The 17,938-nt window shown below is 42.7% G+C and overlaps 1 protein-coding gene across 1 annotated transcript in view; it reads left to right on the top strand.

Annotated features, from left to right (window-relative positions):
* The first annotated feature begins 2,658 nt into the window (after positions 1-2,658).
* LOC112117073 (ATP-binding cassette sub-family A member 13) overlaps positions 2,659-17,938 on the top strand; it is a 288,528-nt gene continuing 273,248 nt past the window's right edge. Inside the window, exons 1-2 of the mRNA XM_026654040.1 lie at positions 2,659-2,733; positions 14,847-14,940. Coding sequence (XP_026509825.1) covers positions 2,665-2,733; positions 14,847-14,940 — 163 coding nt within the window. The 5' untranslated portion in view covers positions 2,659-2,664. The remainder of the gene's footprint in view (positions 2,734-14,846; positions 14,941-17,938) is intronic.

Here is a 17,938-nt window from a genome sequence, read left to right on the forward strand (position 1 = left end):
CTTGTTATGACCAGGGCTGGATTAACGCAGGGGCTATAGGGGCTGCAGCCCAGGGCCCTGGTTAAGGGGGGGTCCTGGCACAGCAGGACTCAGGCAGGCTTCCTGCCTGCCGTGGCCCCATGCTGCTCCTAGAATCGGCTGGTTGGCTGCTGGCACGTTGCTGTGGACCCTGGTAGTGGTGGGGACACGGCTCCGCGTGCTGCTCCTGCCCCTGGCACCGGCCAATGGGAGCTGCGGGGGTGGCGATTGTGGGCACGGGCAGCACACAGAGACACGCTGTCCCACTCCCCCTAGAGGCGTGCAGAGACGTGCCAGCAGCCAGCCACTTCCAGGAGTGGCGTGGGGCTATGGCAGGCAGGCAGGCAGACTGCCTGAGCCCTGCTGTGCCAGCAGGTTAATAGCCTCACTGCCATAATTGTGATTGTGACGTTATTGACATGAATTGTGACCGTATAGATCATTGTTGCAACCAGGGTCCCATGTTTGTACCAGGTCTTGTACAGAAGAGGCCAAGTGGGGTTTCTATGGGAAGGTTGTAGTTTGCTGGTTATGATTATGCTGTCTGTATGTGTGTATTATTTTTGTATTCGAAGTTATGAATATTGGCTATGTACTTGTTTGATTCTAAGTAGCCTCAATGAAGCATTTGGTCAGCTTCTTGAGAAAGGACTATTTTCAGTAAGTGCCCAATCAAGAAACACTTAACTGAAAATGGACTTTGGGAGATGCCAATCCACATCTGAGCTTTCCTGGGAATGTTCAAACTAACATGTAAACAATGGTGTCAGCCTGCAGAAAGCTGAATCATTCATAGACATGCAACTTGCCCAGGTGACTACAAACTCCATCTTGTTGAGGGGATTTTACACAGGAGAACAAAGGGGTTTCCACCCACAAGAGAAAAACTATATAAGGCCCTGGAAACCCCTCCATTTTGTCTTCAGCTGGCTCAAAAGATAGCCTCTCCATCCCAAAGAGATGGTTGAAATAAACTGAAACAAAGGACAATAACTACAGGGGGTATGAGTGATTGCTGGACCCAGACTAGGAAAGGGTCTAGTCTGTAAAAGAAGCTTATTGGAACATCTCTGAGGGTGAGATTTACCTACAATTAGTTTCCTACTATATTAGGCTTAAACTTGCGTGTTTTTGTTTTATTTTGCTTGGTAACTTACTTTGTTCTGTCTATTATTACTTGGAACCACGTAAATCCTACTTTTTATATTTAATAAAATCACTTTTTGCTTAATAATTAACCCAAAGCAAGTAATTAATTCCTGGGGGAGCAAACAGCTGTGCATATCTCTCTATCAATGTTATAGAGGGCGAACAATTTATGAGTTTTTACCCTGTATAAGCTTTATACAGAGTAAAATGGATTTATTTGGGGTTTGGACCCCATTGGGAACTGGGTATCTGGGTGCTGGAGACAGGAGCACTTCTTAAGCTGTTTTCAGTTTAGCCTGCAGCTTTTGGGGGACGTGGTTCAGACCTGGGTCTGTGTTTGTAGCAGGCTAGTGTGTCTGGCACAACCAGGTAGGGCACTGAAGTCCCAAGCTGCCATGGAAAACGGGCTCAGAGGTAGTCTCAACACATCAGGTGGCAGTCCCAAGGGGGTTTCTGTGACCCAACCCGTCACAGTGATCATTTTGTTTTAAATTAGGAAAAAGACTTGTATACAGGCACCCCACAAAATCTAATAGCCCCGGGCTCACAGGAGAGTTAATCTGGCCCTGGTTATGACTTTTAATGTGATGGTTTGAATGTGAAAGTTTGACATTCAATCATAACAAGTTAATTTGAAAGAGTAACCCACGGTTAGATGTTTACAGCTACATATTCTACATCATATACAAAGTAGTAACTTGTGCAGAAAAATAAATTAAAAGAAACCGCATATCTAAATAAATAGATAGATAGATAGCTGAATATATTCTCTAGCTACAGGCTTGTCCACCTTTGCTCTGACTTTCTCCCCAGTGTTACTACACAATATTATTCTCGCGCCCCCCTCATTTGCTGCCCTCCTGTAACACCCCTCCCCCCAGCACACACACACATTCTCAAAACCATTCTTTGTTCAGTTGAAATAGCAATAACTGCAGGGGCCAGGGATGTTGGGGGTGGGTGAAACACACGGCTGGAGCTGGAGGTCAGCGCCCAAAGCCCCATAGCCAGAACTGGGGGCTGGAGCCCAGGTCTGAGCCCAAAGCCCCAGAGCTAGGGGGCCAGAGCCTGAAGCTCTAAGCCGGGAGATGGAGACCAAAACATTGTGGCCAGTGCCTGGGGTTGAATAGTAACCTAGCTACGAAAATGGAAAGGAGACTTAAATATCCAATGTTAAATGTATGCTGTTTATTGTAATGGCTTGCAGTTATGTCTGTTTCTGGAACGCAAAAGCAAGTGCATACTAAAACACCCTAAAGGCATTTATATAAAAGCATCCGCTTGCTGTTCATCACATTGAGCAGCAAGTAGAAAGAGGAGATTCCTCGGTGAACACAGAACAAAAGGCAGAAACATAATCTAATCTTTTCTTCCTAAGCAGACACACCTCTTGCACCTTTTCTATGTGCTGGAATTAACTAGTTCCTGGTCAGGTGACTAAGAGTTAAAGGTCTTTAAATACCCACTCTAAGTGGCTGGGGAAAAAGACACAGCAATATGGGGCGTTCTGTTCACCAGTTCAAGGCGCTGTTCTGGAAGAATTGGCTCTGCCGGCTGAGACAACCGGTAAGTTTTTGCAAATGCTTAACATAGGGATTTTTTTTCTCCTCTGCATTTCTGTGGAAGTGACTGTGTCTGTTATTTCAACTCTTCCCTTTGCCTCTGAGAATAATAAGGATCAGCTGGCTGTAAATGGTTCATGTTGTCCCTCTGAGCTCCTGATTATTTAAAATAGGAGTAGAGCAGAACCTTGCATTTTAACACTGAAATAGCTGAACAATCAACACTTTCCAGTGTGCAAATTCTAAAGGAAAGTGCTTAAATGCTTTTCAGGAGACACATTGGATCATTGGGCAGTACTGATGCTTGTGACACTCCTGGGGATGAAAATTACTTGTCCTTCAGTTTCAAAGTGCACATTGACAATGAGAGAACACTGTTGTAACTGAGATCAGAATGTAGCCTACAAAGGATTTAAAACAAGATGTGGGGCAGTAGAGTGCAAATATTAGCTAGAAATATTTTTTCTCCTTTTCCTCTCAATAAGCTCTGATTTATCTGATTAAACTAAAATAAGCAGAGAAAGCTGGCTGTTACCCTGAAAAGATACAGAAAATCAAAATAGTGCTCAGTTGAAGAGAGGAAATGTTTTTCTTTGCCCCACCATGACTGATGTGCGATTGTGGTAAAAGAAGGACTCTTCCGGTGATGTTAGAATTTTGTATTAAAAAATAGTGTCACTATAGTTGATGGTTTGTCATTGTTTCCCTTGTCAGTGCTGATTTGGAGATTCACAATGATGCATGTTGGCTGTTTTAAATAGGATCAGACTGATAAATCAACATACTGGTTTTCATCTCAGAAAATGTTAATGTAAATATGATCAGCAATCTTTGATTTAGAAAGAGACAGTCCCTCCATCCCCTTAAAAATCTTGGGATTTCAACTGATTTTTTTTTATGTGAAGGAACTTTCAACTTTATTGATAATTTCTTCCTCGACTTGCTCTCTTCCCCAAATTTTGTGACTCTGTTCTGGGTCTTCCTACTTTAACCACTGCCTCCTTTGGTAGCTTTTTATCCTACCAACTTCCACTTCTTGTTGGTATACTGCCCTCTGCTCATTCCCATCCTCTCACTTTTTCTATAGGGGATTTCATCCACCTCAATTATTTCAGCTAATATTTCTATGCAGATAACTCTTAAAACTATCTCTATATCGCTGGTTTCTTCACTTTTGCTCTTCAGATGCTATCTGGTAATCCGTTAGCAGTCCTCAATGACCCAAATTCATTTTGGGTATAACTCCACTGAAGTTACTACAATTATACCAGGGCTAGATTTGTCAGATAGGTCCAAAATAGAATGTCTCAATTTTCTTTCCAAGCCCTCTTCTCTCACTAAGGGGATTTATCACTCATGATTTCTCATCTCCCAACATCACTACCACATCAGATATTTAAATACCATGGCTATGAGCACAATATAAAAACATATGCAATTGGGTGTCATCTTCAACTTCTCTCTGTTCTTTTCCCTCACGTCCAGAATCTCCTAAATCTTGTAGTGTCTTCCTCCATAGTATTATTCATATCCATCCTTTCTACTGAGCTGCTTGTCTTTGTCTTCATCATCTTTCCATACGTGCTGTGACATGATTTTTTTTTTTGATGCAACATGATCATGTCCCCATGCCATATCTTGATGACATAAAAATCACAGTGTGAAACAAACTCTCAAAAAGAGCAACCCTTGCATGCAGTTCATTCATCACTTCCAAATCCAGGTGTAGTGTTTGGTTGTGTACCATGCAAGTCTTTCACATATTTAAATACACACAATAAGGTTTACCCAAGCACAGAGGGCAAAGTAGATATTTTACTTAGATACCTCAGAAGAGTGTTGTAAGGTTCAGTTTAATTAATGTATGTAAATATTCTTTTCCACATATATCCTTATATCGCACTCATTACTATAGTATCTGAGATCCTCAAATGGAAAACATTAGGAAAGTGTAAAGAAGAAATTAGCATTCAACTAATACCGACTGTTAGAATAATTGTTTTTGAGAATTGTCCATAGTTTCATGTTACTTTTAAGTCTTCTAGTGCCAGTAGAGTTCCTGGGTTGGTAGAGGGCAGTTGTAAAAATAATACAAATATATTGTATGACTACCAGCTTCCATGCCATGCTGTGAAATAATCAGACATTCAGACAAAATATGAACAATCTCATTTCATTGAGAGTTCAGTATAAATTAGTCACTAAAATACTAGTCCTGTGCATGCTACTAGGGGGGTCTATCATATTTCCTGTGCAAAAAACAATTGGTTTGGGGATATTTAATCTCTTTAGATCCCTCTTACTATGGCTTATAGTCAAAGAGAGGCCTATTAAATTTCTGTCCATGTTTTTCATGCTATTGCATTTGCTTGTTATTTATCTTGGGTTCAAAGGACTTAGTGCAGGGGCTCTCCATACACATGTGTGAGTATGTGAATTCTCTCTCTGGGAGATAGGAGAGACAGTTCCAATGCAGTCGCTATTACAGCTCATAGGCTTCAGTAGAATCTGGACCCTTGGAGCTCTCCCCATACATGGTTTTAGGCCAGTGGATTGATAAAGTCATGTATCCAGTAGCCCCATGACCTCCCATCCCCTCAGTCAAATCCAGTGCTTAAAGTGCGACAGATCGAAAGGAGTCACAGACCCACAAATAAAATTTCTACCACTTCAGCGGGGTCACTGAGGGGGGCACATCACAGCCCTGCCTGGGGAAAACCCTTTCTGATCTGGAGCTTTCCCCACTTCCCAACTTCAGAGCAGAGCAACCACTCAGGGCTGCTGCAGGAGGCAGGCAGAACTCTTCACCCCCATACCTGCTCAGGAGCCGAAGCTGTTCTCACAGGAGCAGAAGCGGGAGGAGGGAGCAGAATGAGCCCAGCAGCTCAGGGCAGCTCTGCTCCTTCCTTCCCTTCCCGAAACACCTGGCCTGGAAAGAGGGAGGTGGACCCTTCTGCAGCGGGAACCCCGGAGCTGCAGAAAGAATTACCATGGATCACTGCTCTGCACTGTGTATGGGGCAGGGTTGTGCAGTCCTCCTGCTGTCCTCTCTGCATTCTCTGTCCCATACACTAAGGGTACCACTACACAATAATCCCTACTGCAGCACAGCTTCAGCCCTGCACTTATGCCACTGTAGTGCTATAGTGTGGACACTTGCTACAGGAATGTAAGGAATTTTTCCATCGATGTAGTAAATCGACTCCCCTTGAGAGCAGTAGCTAGGCCCATGGAAGAATTCTTCCATCGACCTAGCGGTGTCTACATAGGGACTTAGGTCTGTATAATTTTAGGGGCTTGGCTTAGGTCAGTGTGATTTCTTCTAGCCGCTGAGCAACATTCACCTAAGAGGACCTAAATTTTAGGTGTAGATCAGGCCGGAGACTGTGGCAATTTCTGTATGTGTACGGCATGCCACACCCACAAGTAGGGGCAGAATTTGGTCCAAAATATGTACATCACTGAATCCCATTGAGCCCAGATGTCAATGAATTTATGAAAGGTGCCAATATCAGGGAAGAGACCCCCATTTTCCAAGTCATAAGCTGTGTTTGCTGAAGAGTCTTGTAATAGAATAAAGTTCAAAAATGAGTTTGTGCAGTGCCATATTTTAGCCTGGATGTCACCAAAATACATAAGCTGGCTCTCCAATAGGAAACTTTAAAAATTATGAAAACCTAAAGACAGCAAAAAGAACAAGAGTACTTGTGGCACCTTAGAGACTAACAATGCTCTAATAAATTTGTTAGTCTCTAAGGTGCCACAAGTACTCCTGTTCTTTTTGCGGATACAGACTAACACGGCTGCTACTCTAAAGACAGCAAGTCTCACCAAAACACATCAGCTTAAACTTTTGCTTTGGAAAGGAGTTGCAAGTGATGCCAGCTTGTTCAGGAACCCCGGGTGGAAATCCTGGGGCCTACTGAAGTCAATGTCAGTGTCCCAGCCTCTGTTTATACGAGGCTGGGAATGGGTGACAGGGGATGGATCACTTGATGATTACCTGCTCTGTTCATTCCCTCTGGAGCACCTGGCATTGGCCACTGTCGGAAGACAGGATACTGGGCTAGATGGACCATTGGTCTGACCCAGTATGGCTGTTCTTATGTTCAATGGGAGTTTTGCTATTCATGTCGGGATGTCTCCCTCCTCCCCGCAAAAACTCAGCTCTTTATATATTTTACTAATTTCAGTAGTACCCATCACTATGACAGAGAGGGCTTTAACTGCAAAGAATAAGAAATATTTGTAAAATATTATTGCCAATATAAAAGACTAAGAAGAAGCCAAAATCAGTTAATTAAATGAAATAAATGAGCTGTCTTGGCCCCCATTGACTTCAATGGGCTGTGACAAAGTTCCTCCCCTATCTTGGTGGGTCTTGCGCTTATTGGTGGATTTTCTTGCCTCAGAGATTCACCATGTGGGTTGGGGAACAGCCCAGAGACCTTCCCCTCTGGAAGAACCCACAGTCCAGGTCAGTTGGGAGGTTTAGGGGGAACCCGGGCCCACCCTCTACTCCAGGTTCCAGCCCAGGGCCCTGTGGACTGCAGCTGTCTATAGTGCCTCCTGTAACAGCTGCATGACAGCTACAACTCCCTGGGCTACTTCCCCATGGCCTCCTCCAACCACCTTCCTTGGTCTCACCACAGGACCTTCTTCCTGGTGTCTGATAACGCTTGTGCTCCTCAGTCCTCCAGCAGCACACCCTCTCAGCTCCTTGCACCTCTTGCTCCCAGCTCCTCACACTTGCACTACAAACTGAAGTGAGCTCCTTTTTAAAGCCCAGGTGCCCTGATTAGCCTGCCTTAATTGATTCTAGAAGCTTCTTCTTAATTGACTCCAGGTGTCCTAATTAGCCTGCCTGCCTTAACTGGTTCTAGCAGGTTTCTGATTACTCTAGTGCCGCCCCTGCTCTGGTCACTCAGGGAACAGAAAACTACTCATCCAGTGATCAGTATATTTGCCCTCTACCAGACTCCTGTACCCCACTGGTTTGGGTCTGTCACTGGGCTTTGGATCAGGCCATATATCACGCCCCAAAGGAATTGAGAGCAGGGTTTTGATGGGCTACCAGGAAGAATGAATTCCAGAGGTTAAGAGCCTTCAACTGAGAAAGCCCTGCCACTTCTTGGCTATCCTAAATATGGGTTACTGTGGCATTTAATACAGCAAATTTTCAATACGTGGTATAGTCTAATAAAACCGGAGATGACTGAAGGAAGGGAGTGCCAGTATTTTGCACCTTTCTATATCTATCTGGGTAAACTAATGTTAAACTTTGGTGTTAAAAGCTTCCCTAAGTGTGGCATTTAAGAATAAACAGCATTCTGAATTGCTGGGAAATGTGGTTCTCCCTTGTCTTTGTCAGTGGACAATTTAACTTAATATAATTCATGGCTTTCTATTGTTGCAAAAGAATAGAATTGATCTATATAATTTCCTTAAAACCATGACTATAAAGGACAAGGGAAGCTCACAGTATTCATGATATGCTATACCTCAGTTTTAGTAATAGAATATTGTGATTTTTTTAAGGTCACTTATCTTCTCCCCCAGTGGGTTTCAATCACATTTGTTCCTTCCCTTCAAAGTGGCCTTTATGATGATAATAAGCTCTTATTTCTATCCCATTGTGCCCTCTAACTTAAACACATATTTCTCACCAAGTCATTTAATCCCCTGTGGTCTCCACTTGAAATTTCTTCCTTGTGTGTGGAATCCTGGCCCCATTGAAGTCAATGGCAAAATTCCAGTTGACTTCTATGGGCCAGGATTTCACGCCATATAATGAAATCTACACACAGGACCAGATCCTTGGAACTGGCCCTTATGGGCTTAATGCAGCTTGGGTATGAGTGGGCATGAAGATTAGTTTCAATCACTTTCACACCTCCCAAATCCAGTAGCTGCTGGGGGCTAGGTTGGTCCTTGGGCATAATTTAGAGTCTCAGGACTGCTCCAAGTTGTAATGGTAACCACCATGCATCCTGTGGTGGGGGCTGAAAGATAGAGTTCCCTGGAATTGGCTACAGCAGCTCCATACTATCTAGGTATTCCTTTATACCTGTTTTTTTGCCAGGTGTATGTCACTGGAACAATACAAAGCATGCCGAACTAGGCTGAGACTCTGGTGCACAGGGCTCAATGCCATGAGTTCACATTTGGTGCAGTTGACTTTGTAGCTACCAAGCCCAACAGGCTTTTTAATTATTTATGTACATATGTAGCACAAATAGTGACAAGACAAGAAGACGAAGAGAATCACTGCACCTAGGAACTTATTCTCTAAAGATGGATCAGGGTGAGCCAGAGGATAGGGAAACTGAACTAGGAGTTAGGGACTTGAATTCTTTTTCTGGCTCTCCTGCAGACTCAAGGTGTGATCTTGGTGAGGTTACTTAATCCTAGCTGCGCCCTGGTTTTCCCACCTATAAAATGGGGCTAATAATAATGAATACCCCCTTTGTGAACTTCTTTGAGATGTATGGCTAAAACCATGATGTAAATGCCAAGTGTTATTTTTAATTATTGTAATTATGAATTACATGGATGGCCCAACAAGAAGAGATAACAGAAGAGTATATTTTGGGAGTCCATAATGAACAGTGATTTTCAATATAATAGAGCCTAGAGCCCCATCCAACCTTGGAGCCCCATCATGCTAGGTGCGGTGGATACATATAGTAAGAGATAGTCCCTGCCTCAAAGACTTTACAATCTAAATGGACAAAAAGTGGGTGGGAGATAGGGAGTAGCATTATCCCATTTTACAGATGAGGAACTGTGACACAGAAAGTAACTTGCCCAAAGTCATATAGGAATTCTATGGCAGAGACGCCGCAGCTCCTGTGGCATGGTTCCCGGCCATTGGGAAGTGCAAAGCTGGCACTTGGGGTGGGGGCAGTGTGCAGAGCCCCCTGGCTGCCCCTACGCGTAGGAGCTGGAGGAGGGACATGCCGCTGCTCCTGCGGGAGTCGCATGGAGCCATGGCCTGGCAGGCTGATCGGACTTTTAACGGCCCTGTTCAGCAGTGCTGACCAAGGACGCCAGTGTCCCTTTTCGACAGGGTGTTCCAGTTGAAAACCGGACACCTGGCAACCCTAGCCTATGCCTGTAATTACAACACTAATGTTCTTTCCACATCATCCAATATGACAGTTGTTTAGGGTCCAGTTCTGTTAACCTTACTCATGTTGAATAGTATCCTAATCTACCCCATCCTTTTCATATTGATTTAAGAGAGTGAGACATCACCACTCACGTGTGTAGAAAGCGTACAGAAAAGAGGAGTGAGTGTGACTAAAGCAAATCCATTTTCACATTTGAGCAAATGCTCACATACTTATACTCTATTCAAAAGTCTCCTTTGTCTAACGTTAAAATTGAACAGACATCTTTTAACCTAGGGAAACTACAATACGTCAGGATGGTGTGCATTTCCTTGTACAAAGATTTCAAAGGCCTTGGTCAATATTTGTCCTTTGCTGTTTAATCACCAACTCAACCCTTGTTCTCTGTTGTTTTGACTTTATAGAGGCTCCTATTTCTCCCCCTATTCTGAGGTGTAGAAGGGCACATATAAAAATAAAATGGCTAGAAAAGCCCCAAAAGCAGTGCAACAAGGGAGTTCAGCTATAACAGCAACAAACAGGGTACGATCCTCTGTGAAGAAGGACTGTGGATTCTAGCTGATCTGTCAAGATCAGCAGGTATTGTGATCTTAAGTCTGGTCTACACTAGAAAATTAGGTCGATTTAACTATGTCAGTCATGTGTGTTAAAAATCCATGTCCCTGAGCAGCATAGTTTAGCCGACCTAAGTCCTTGTGTAGACAGTGCTACGCTGACAGAAGAATTCTTCCTTTGACCTAGCTACCACCTCTCGGGTAGATGGATTACCTATTCCAATCAGAGAATCCCTCCCGTTGGCATAGGTAGTGTCTACATTGAAGCACTACAGCAGCACAGCTGTGGTTCTGTAGTGTTTTAAGTGTAGACAAATCCTGAGTCTGCCAGTTCCACAGGTGGTTGAAAGATGGATGGGTGGGTAATAGAGAGGGATGGATAAACCCTCTGCTTAGACAGAATGATCAGGTAAAAACACTGAAAGCCTAAACACACAAACAGTTCTAAGACTCCCCATATATGTGAGAAGCTCACAGAAGGGACAATCTGGCGCATTGCATTTGATTTACTCATACAAATGGAGCTTGTTCAATTGGAGGAATTTCACTTCTTTTAACTTCCATCAGGGCATTACTTCTGTGGGTCATGTCCAGGACATCTCTTTCCCACATACAAGATAAACTTGTTGGCCAGTCAAGTGGCCTTTAAAAACAATCACTTTTCATAATCACTGTATCATGAACATCCAAGCTCATTGGTTGGCTAACAATAGCACGAACAAATGACACAAAGTTAAAAACAAATCTTATCCAATACTGGGTTAATTCTGGTTGATATTTATTTCCAGAAAGTTTTTTTGTCATGAGGCATTCCACTAGCAAATACATCATGCTGCCCCTGATATTCCAGTTTGTATCAGATGTAATCATCTGTCTCTTACGTCACTATGCCAAAGCCAATTATGCCCTGTTTATAATTTTGTACTATGTAATTTTATTGCATACAAATAGCTATATTAAAAAAAATTAAGGTTGCAAAGTCAAGCACTCAGAAGTTAGGAAATTCCAGAATTAAGATTGCATGTGCATTATGACTCAGTCTTTCATTACATGTTTTTGTACTATTTTATCCACACGAGCCTTGACTTACTCAGTGCACAGGATGCCCAGCCAGTCCCAGACTCCCCTCCAGTCTCAGTTTTCCCTCTCCCAGTTGGCTTCCAGTCCCCCCTCCACCTTATTTTCCTCCCTACCTCCCAGTCCTCCTGTGCAGACAGTCTCAGTCTCTCCCACATCCCCATTCTGGCTGCAAGTCCCAGTTTCTCTTCTCCATCCTACCAGTCTCCAATCACAGCCTCCACATACCCCCAGGCTCCTTGCCCCAATCTACATCCTTTGCCACCTGCACTAGGTTCAGTAGTTCTCCATTCTGCATTTGAGTCAGGAGGCTTTCTTCTCCGTGCTGCCTGGGCTCCAGCATGGGCACCATGGAGAGCACAGGCAGCATACTCTCCCTCCTCTCAATTCCGGTGCCCAGCCCCACTGTGGCTTCTAGCAGCTGGACAACCATTGCAGGGAAAGTTCTGCTCAACCCTTATGCCCCTTGGCTGGAACATGCCCAGTGCAGATGGAATCTTCAGAGGAGCATTTAGCTGCCAAACTCCAACAAATCTGGATGGAGCATTTGAGAACTGAGATTTTTGAAAGTCTTATAACTTAGCCAAATTTAGGTGGATTTTCACAGGGGTGGCAAAAGGCACATTCCTGATACAAAGACCATCCCCCTGCCAAATTTCAGGTTCCCGCTCCAAAACATGGGCGAGTTATCACCTCTGAAAGAAAACAAACTTTTTAACATGGGCAAAACAACATTGTTCTTAGAAGCGGCTGAACTGCTTTAGCTGAAACTTTCCAAAATAATTCAGCCTGAAACAGACACCCAACATAGGAAATCTCAGACCAAGCAGTTAAAAGTTTTGCAAAGTTATAAGCAACTGAAAACAGCGTATTTTAATAGGAATGTTGGACAACCTTAAATATAGGCAGTAATACCAGCTCTACCCATTGTCATAGCAGAGGATCTCATATGTTCCATAGTTGTCCAGTAGATATTACTGAAGAGAGATCTCTAACACAATGCAGTGATCCCTTATCTCATGTATTTTCATAAAGTTTTTTTTTCTAAATCTCTGTTTGAGACCACTTGTGTGCTGAGTAGAGTACAGTAACTCCTCACTTAAAGTCATCCCGGTTAACGTTGTTTCATTGTTACATTGCTGATAATTAGGGAACATGCTCGTTTAAAGTTGTGCAATGCTCCCTTCTAATGTCGTTTGGCAGCCGCCTGCTTTGTCCACTGCTTGCAGGAAGAGCAGCCCATTGCAGCTAGCTGGTAGGGGCTTGTAACCAGGGTGGACCGGCAGCCCCCCTATCAGCTCTCCGCTCCCCTAAGTTCCCTGTGCAGCAGCCCCCCAGCAGGCTATCAAGGCAGTTCAGCTGTCCCTCCCCCCACTGCCATGTGCTGCTCCTGCCCTCTGCCTTGGAGCTGCTCCCAGAGACTCCTGCTTGCTGTACGGGGGGGGATGGGGGCGGGGGGGAGTGCTAATGTCAGGGTGTCCCCCTCCCTCCTGCTCCTGCACCCCGCTTACCCCTTCTCCATATACAGCAGGGAGAGGACATGGATAGAGAGAGACAGAGAGAGCTTGGGGCAGCAGCTGTTGTCTCAACTTCCTGATCCACTTAAAAAGACAATGCACTTAAGAGTGGGTCAGCTTACTTAAAGGGGCAGTGTGCATCTCTCTCTCTCTCCCACACACAAGGTGTGTGTCTGTCTCTGTCTGCTATGCTGTCTCCCCTCCCTCGTGTTCGTGCTGCCTTGTGTGAGAGGCTACATTAACAACAATGTGTTAACCCCTGAGGGCTCAGCCGAGTGCTAGTTCATCATTTAGCAGCAAGGCATTCCCTGGGAAATATCCCTCCCCCTTCCACCTTCTAACTTCACCATTTCAACCAAGCTTCACAATCATCATAACTGTGAACAGTATTAACTTGTTTGTTTAAAACATACTGTGTGTATATCTATATAATATATAGTTTTTTGTCTGGTGAAAAAATTTCCCTGGAACCTAACCCCCCCTATTTACATTAATTCTTATGGGGCAATTGGATTCGCTTAACATCGTTTCGCTTAAAGTCGCATTTTTCAGGAACATAAGTACAATGTTAAGCGAGAAGTTACTGTATATAAATTAGAAACTGAATATTTTGATTTTGAATCGCTGTTGGTTAAAGGCTTGTAGAGATTAAACAATATATACTTTGAGTTAATCAACTTCTATGAGTATTTGAAATCTTAAAATGAGCAGGTGAGCTGCTCTGGTTACAATATCTCACTGTTCAGTGTCTTAAATCATAGCTTAGAAGATATTCTCTCAATTATATTATTTATTAGAATTGGTTGAAATTTTTCAAATTTTTAAATCTCAAAGAAGGGGAAAATTTTAAAACAAAAATGTAACCCCACTCCTTTGATCAGTTGTATTACTTACATATTTGGGGGTTTATCAGAGAAAGTGTACTTCTGATCTACATTTGTATGCCAGACAGTATAGCATGGAAGAGGATGATGGCGTCAGAGGTGTCCTAAAGCACTTCTTTTCCTCTTGTCATTGTAGATCAATTTTGTTTCCAGTGTGGCTAGGCTTATTTTAGTGTAGAAATGGCTGGATTCACTTTCAGAACACTATTATTGCCAGAATCCAGGCTTGCTCGGCAGGAATCAAAGACCACCCACTCTTACTTTTCTTAGGTTGTCTTTGTAACAATTTGATCTTTTGGAATAGCTTCCCTGGTATGGACAGATGAGGTAAGTACTCTATCTAGCATTTAAGCTACTAGAGTGAGTAGCCTCAGAAATCCTCAGGTTCAATGTAGTGATCTTGTCAGGCTTTCATGTTCTGTAATTTTTTTATTCTTCTGATTTAACATTTATTGTGACTCTGCCCTATTGAACTGCTTCTGAAACACTACTTTGTTACTGAAAACCTGGCATATGAGGATCCTAATGCTCTTTACAAAGCTGTCTGGCTGATATCATCCCCATTTTGCAGCTGGAGCAACTGAGGCATAAAGATGACTTGCTTTCACTCTATCCTAAACTAGTTTTCTAGATTTTGGAGAACAATGTGCCTGTTTCATTCTATCAGTTACTTTGTATAGCTGTAAAAGAAAAGATTCATGAAAATACTGTAAATAACAAGACGATGGCCTTGACTCACATGATCTGAAATCAGTGTTCTTTGCTACATAATAAAAAGATGTGTTTCTACTCAGAAGTAAGTTTTAAACAAAACAGGACCTGGTTTAATAGTTTCTTTTGTATGGCATCTCTACTGGTATATTAATTTGCTGGTCCGTGTAATAATGTATATTTGTATGATGCAGTTCAATTTCTATGATGCTGATATTATTGTTTTGGGTTTACTCTTCAGGTGCTGTCTCTCTCTGAAGTACTCTGGCCATGCATACTGTTCCTAATTCTGGCTGCAATTCGCATCCAGCAACCTTCAAAACACCAGGAAAACTGTATGTTTCATGTGTAATCTTCATGTTTTGCACATCTGTAGACTATATTCTAAAGAGGGCTTCATAATAAGGAAATATCAGTAGGTTAAACCATGAGGGCCTGAATCAAAGCCCATTGACTTCATTGGGATTTGGATCAGGTCCTAAATTAGTTTTGTCTTTTGTGTCCTATAACATTATAGTATTGAGTCCCCCTGCAATCTATAGTTCGTTCTGCTTCACCCTTTTCAAGCATTATCTTACCTAAAACAGTGTGGTAGATATTACTATGCTATGTTTTATTTAGTTGCTGCAGTTCTATAGGATTCGGACATGGTCTGTATTTTATAACCTGTCTGGAAATGACATCTTGGGTTCAACCCACACATTCTCAACTTCCTAGAAGAGTGATGTAGTACAATGTCTTTTAAAACAAGGAATAGAACAGGGATTGGCAACCTTTGGCACGCGGCCCATCAGGGAAATCTGCTGGTGGGCTGGGATGGTTTGTTTACCTGCAGCATCCACAGGTTCGGCCGATCGCAGCTCCCACTGGCTGCGGTTTGCAGTTCCAGGCCAATGGGGGCTGCGGGAAGCGGTGTGGGCCAAGGGAAGTGCTGGCTGTCACTTCCCACAGCCCCCATTGGCCTGGAACGGCAAACCGTGGCCAGTGGGAGCTGCGATCGGCCGAACCTGCGGACGCTGCAGGTAAACAAACCGTCCCAGCCTGCCAGCAGATTTCCCTGATGGGCCACGTGCCAAAGGTTGCTGATCCCTTGAATAGAAGATACAACAAAAGAAACAATGAAAATCAGTCACACCTTTGTAAATGATCCTGTATTTAAGACTGGCGTGTAAAACCTATTTCCTTGTAAAAGGCTTATGAGACCTGAAACCATGGATCTCTTTCTTTATGCTTGTTTATTAATTAATCACACACAGCTATGAGCTATATAAAAAACCTTTAGATTTAGTGGCGTTAATTAAGCCTGGTGTCAGAAGCAGTACTCCAAATGCTGCATCGTGACGTGTCTGGCCTCTTGGTATTTATCTAGTGTCAGTATAACACCCATTCTCTCTGTCTAATTCAGGGGTAGGCAACCCTTCAGAAGTGGTGTGCCGAGTCTTCATTTATTCACTCTAATTTAAGGTTTCGCGTGTCAGTAATACATTTTAACATTTTTAGAAGGTCTCTTTCTATAAGTCTATAATATATAACTAAATTATTATTGTATGTAAAGTAAATAAGGGTTTTAAAATGTTTAAGAAGCTTCATTTAAAATTAAATTAAAATGCAGAGCCCCCCCCGGCCAGGACCCGGGCAGTGTGAGTGCCACTGAAAATCAGCTCACGTGCTGCCTTCGGCCCACGTGCCATAGGTTGCCTACCCCTGGTCTAATTCATCATTCTATTGAATGGAACATACTCCTATAAATTAGAATAGTGACTTTTACCAGTAACTTTGTTGTCACAATTCTCCAAATAGAAACTGATACTGTTAGTAATGCTTCATTCTTGGGAGATGACTGAGACTCATGGTGCATGTTCAATCAGTTTTAACTTTGTAGTTGCATTTACAATTTGATAACGTACATTCACAGAATGACATTAACCCTGAAGGATTTCAGTATGAGGCAGTGTATATACAAAGATCATTCATTCATGAAGTTCTTACATGTCTCTAAAGAACCTAGCACGCAGTTCTATTAATAAGGAGATAGGAAGTGAAGAATATCTTCTCCAAACTATGGGGGCATTTAAGAAAACTGAACATAATTACATAAGTTGGCATGTTGGCATGTTGCTGGGACAATTTTGTGAAAAGTGCCTTGGGATCTTATAATGCCCATGAACAGGAAGGGTCTTCTTGGTCCTACACCTCCTCTGCTTTGCTTGTGAGAACTGATATGTTTGTATATATAAAAGAGAACACAACTATTTTTTTGGGGAAGAGATCTTTGTGAACCAAATTTTGCTGTCAGTTACACTTTTGGAAATCAATGCTAATGCCCCACTGAATTCAACAGAGTAACTGAATTTTCACTAGCGTAGCTGAGGGCAGAATTTTGTTGTGCTGTCTACAGAGTATGGTCCCTATTCTGCAAGCTACTTTGGTAAGTAGGATCAGGGCCAATATTACAGTCTCAGTAAAATTTAGAAACTGTCAAACTTATTTAAGATGAGTGGTTTTCAAAATGGTGTTGGTCATACAGAACTAGAACTAGGGCTTATGTTTTTATGAAGCAGGCTAATACTCTTTCTGGGGAGTTATGCAGGGGTGTCTCTATGTTGCTTAACTGGTAGTGCAATTTCTAGTGATATATGTCTCAAAAATAATGATATTTCATTTCCATCAAAACTAGCTTGGGTTTTTTCAGGTACTATGGAATACTTGAATACACAGTTTCTCCATACTGATTTATACCTGCCTCTGGAGATTTCCATTACTTGCATCTGAAGAAGTGAGGTTCTTACCCACGAAAGCTTATGCTCCCAATACTTCTGTTAGTCTTAAAGGTGCCACAGGACCCTCTGTTGCTTTTTACAGTTTCTCCAGTTCTTCCACTTCTGTTGTGAACATTCAATATGAGTGTTATGTCCAGGCCTAATTCAACTTGGGTAACTCATTGTAGCTATTTCTCCAGCAATTTCAATTGCATGAAATACTCTCCATTTCCTGCTCAAAGGATCCTATATAGCTGTGGCTGCCAAACTGGGGGCTTACATGGGAGGAATGGACAGGTTTCTCAGTTATTCACTAGAGTCTTGGCTTTATTTAAAAACAATCAAACGAAGAAAAAACACCCTTCAAAATGTGAACCAAAGTGTAACTAGTGCAGCAGTGTCTGCATGAGTTTGCAGAAAGTTTGAAACAATAGCTCTGAAGTGCAAACTGCCCCATTCATTTCAATGAGTGGTAGCTCAAATGCCAGTGATGATACATTAAATGTCAACATTGCTAATTATTTCACTGCTCATTAAATCATGGAAGGAAGGAAAGGACATATTTTATTAGGAA

The sequence above is a fragment of the Terrapene carolina genome, unplaced genomic scaffold (genome assembly GCF_002925995.2).
Source record: "Terrapene carolina triunguis isolate 2854851 unplaced genomic scaffold, T_m_triunguis-2.0 Scaffold179, whole genome shotgun sequence".
Lineage (NCBI taxonomy): Eukaryota > Metazoa > Chordata > Testudines > Emydidae > Terrapene > Terrapene triunguis.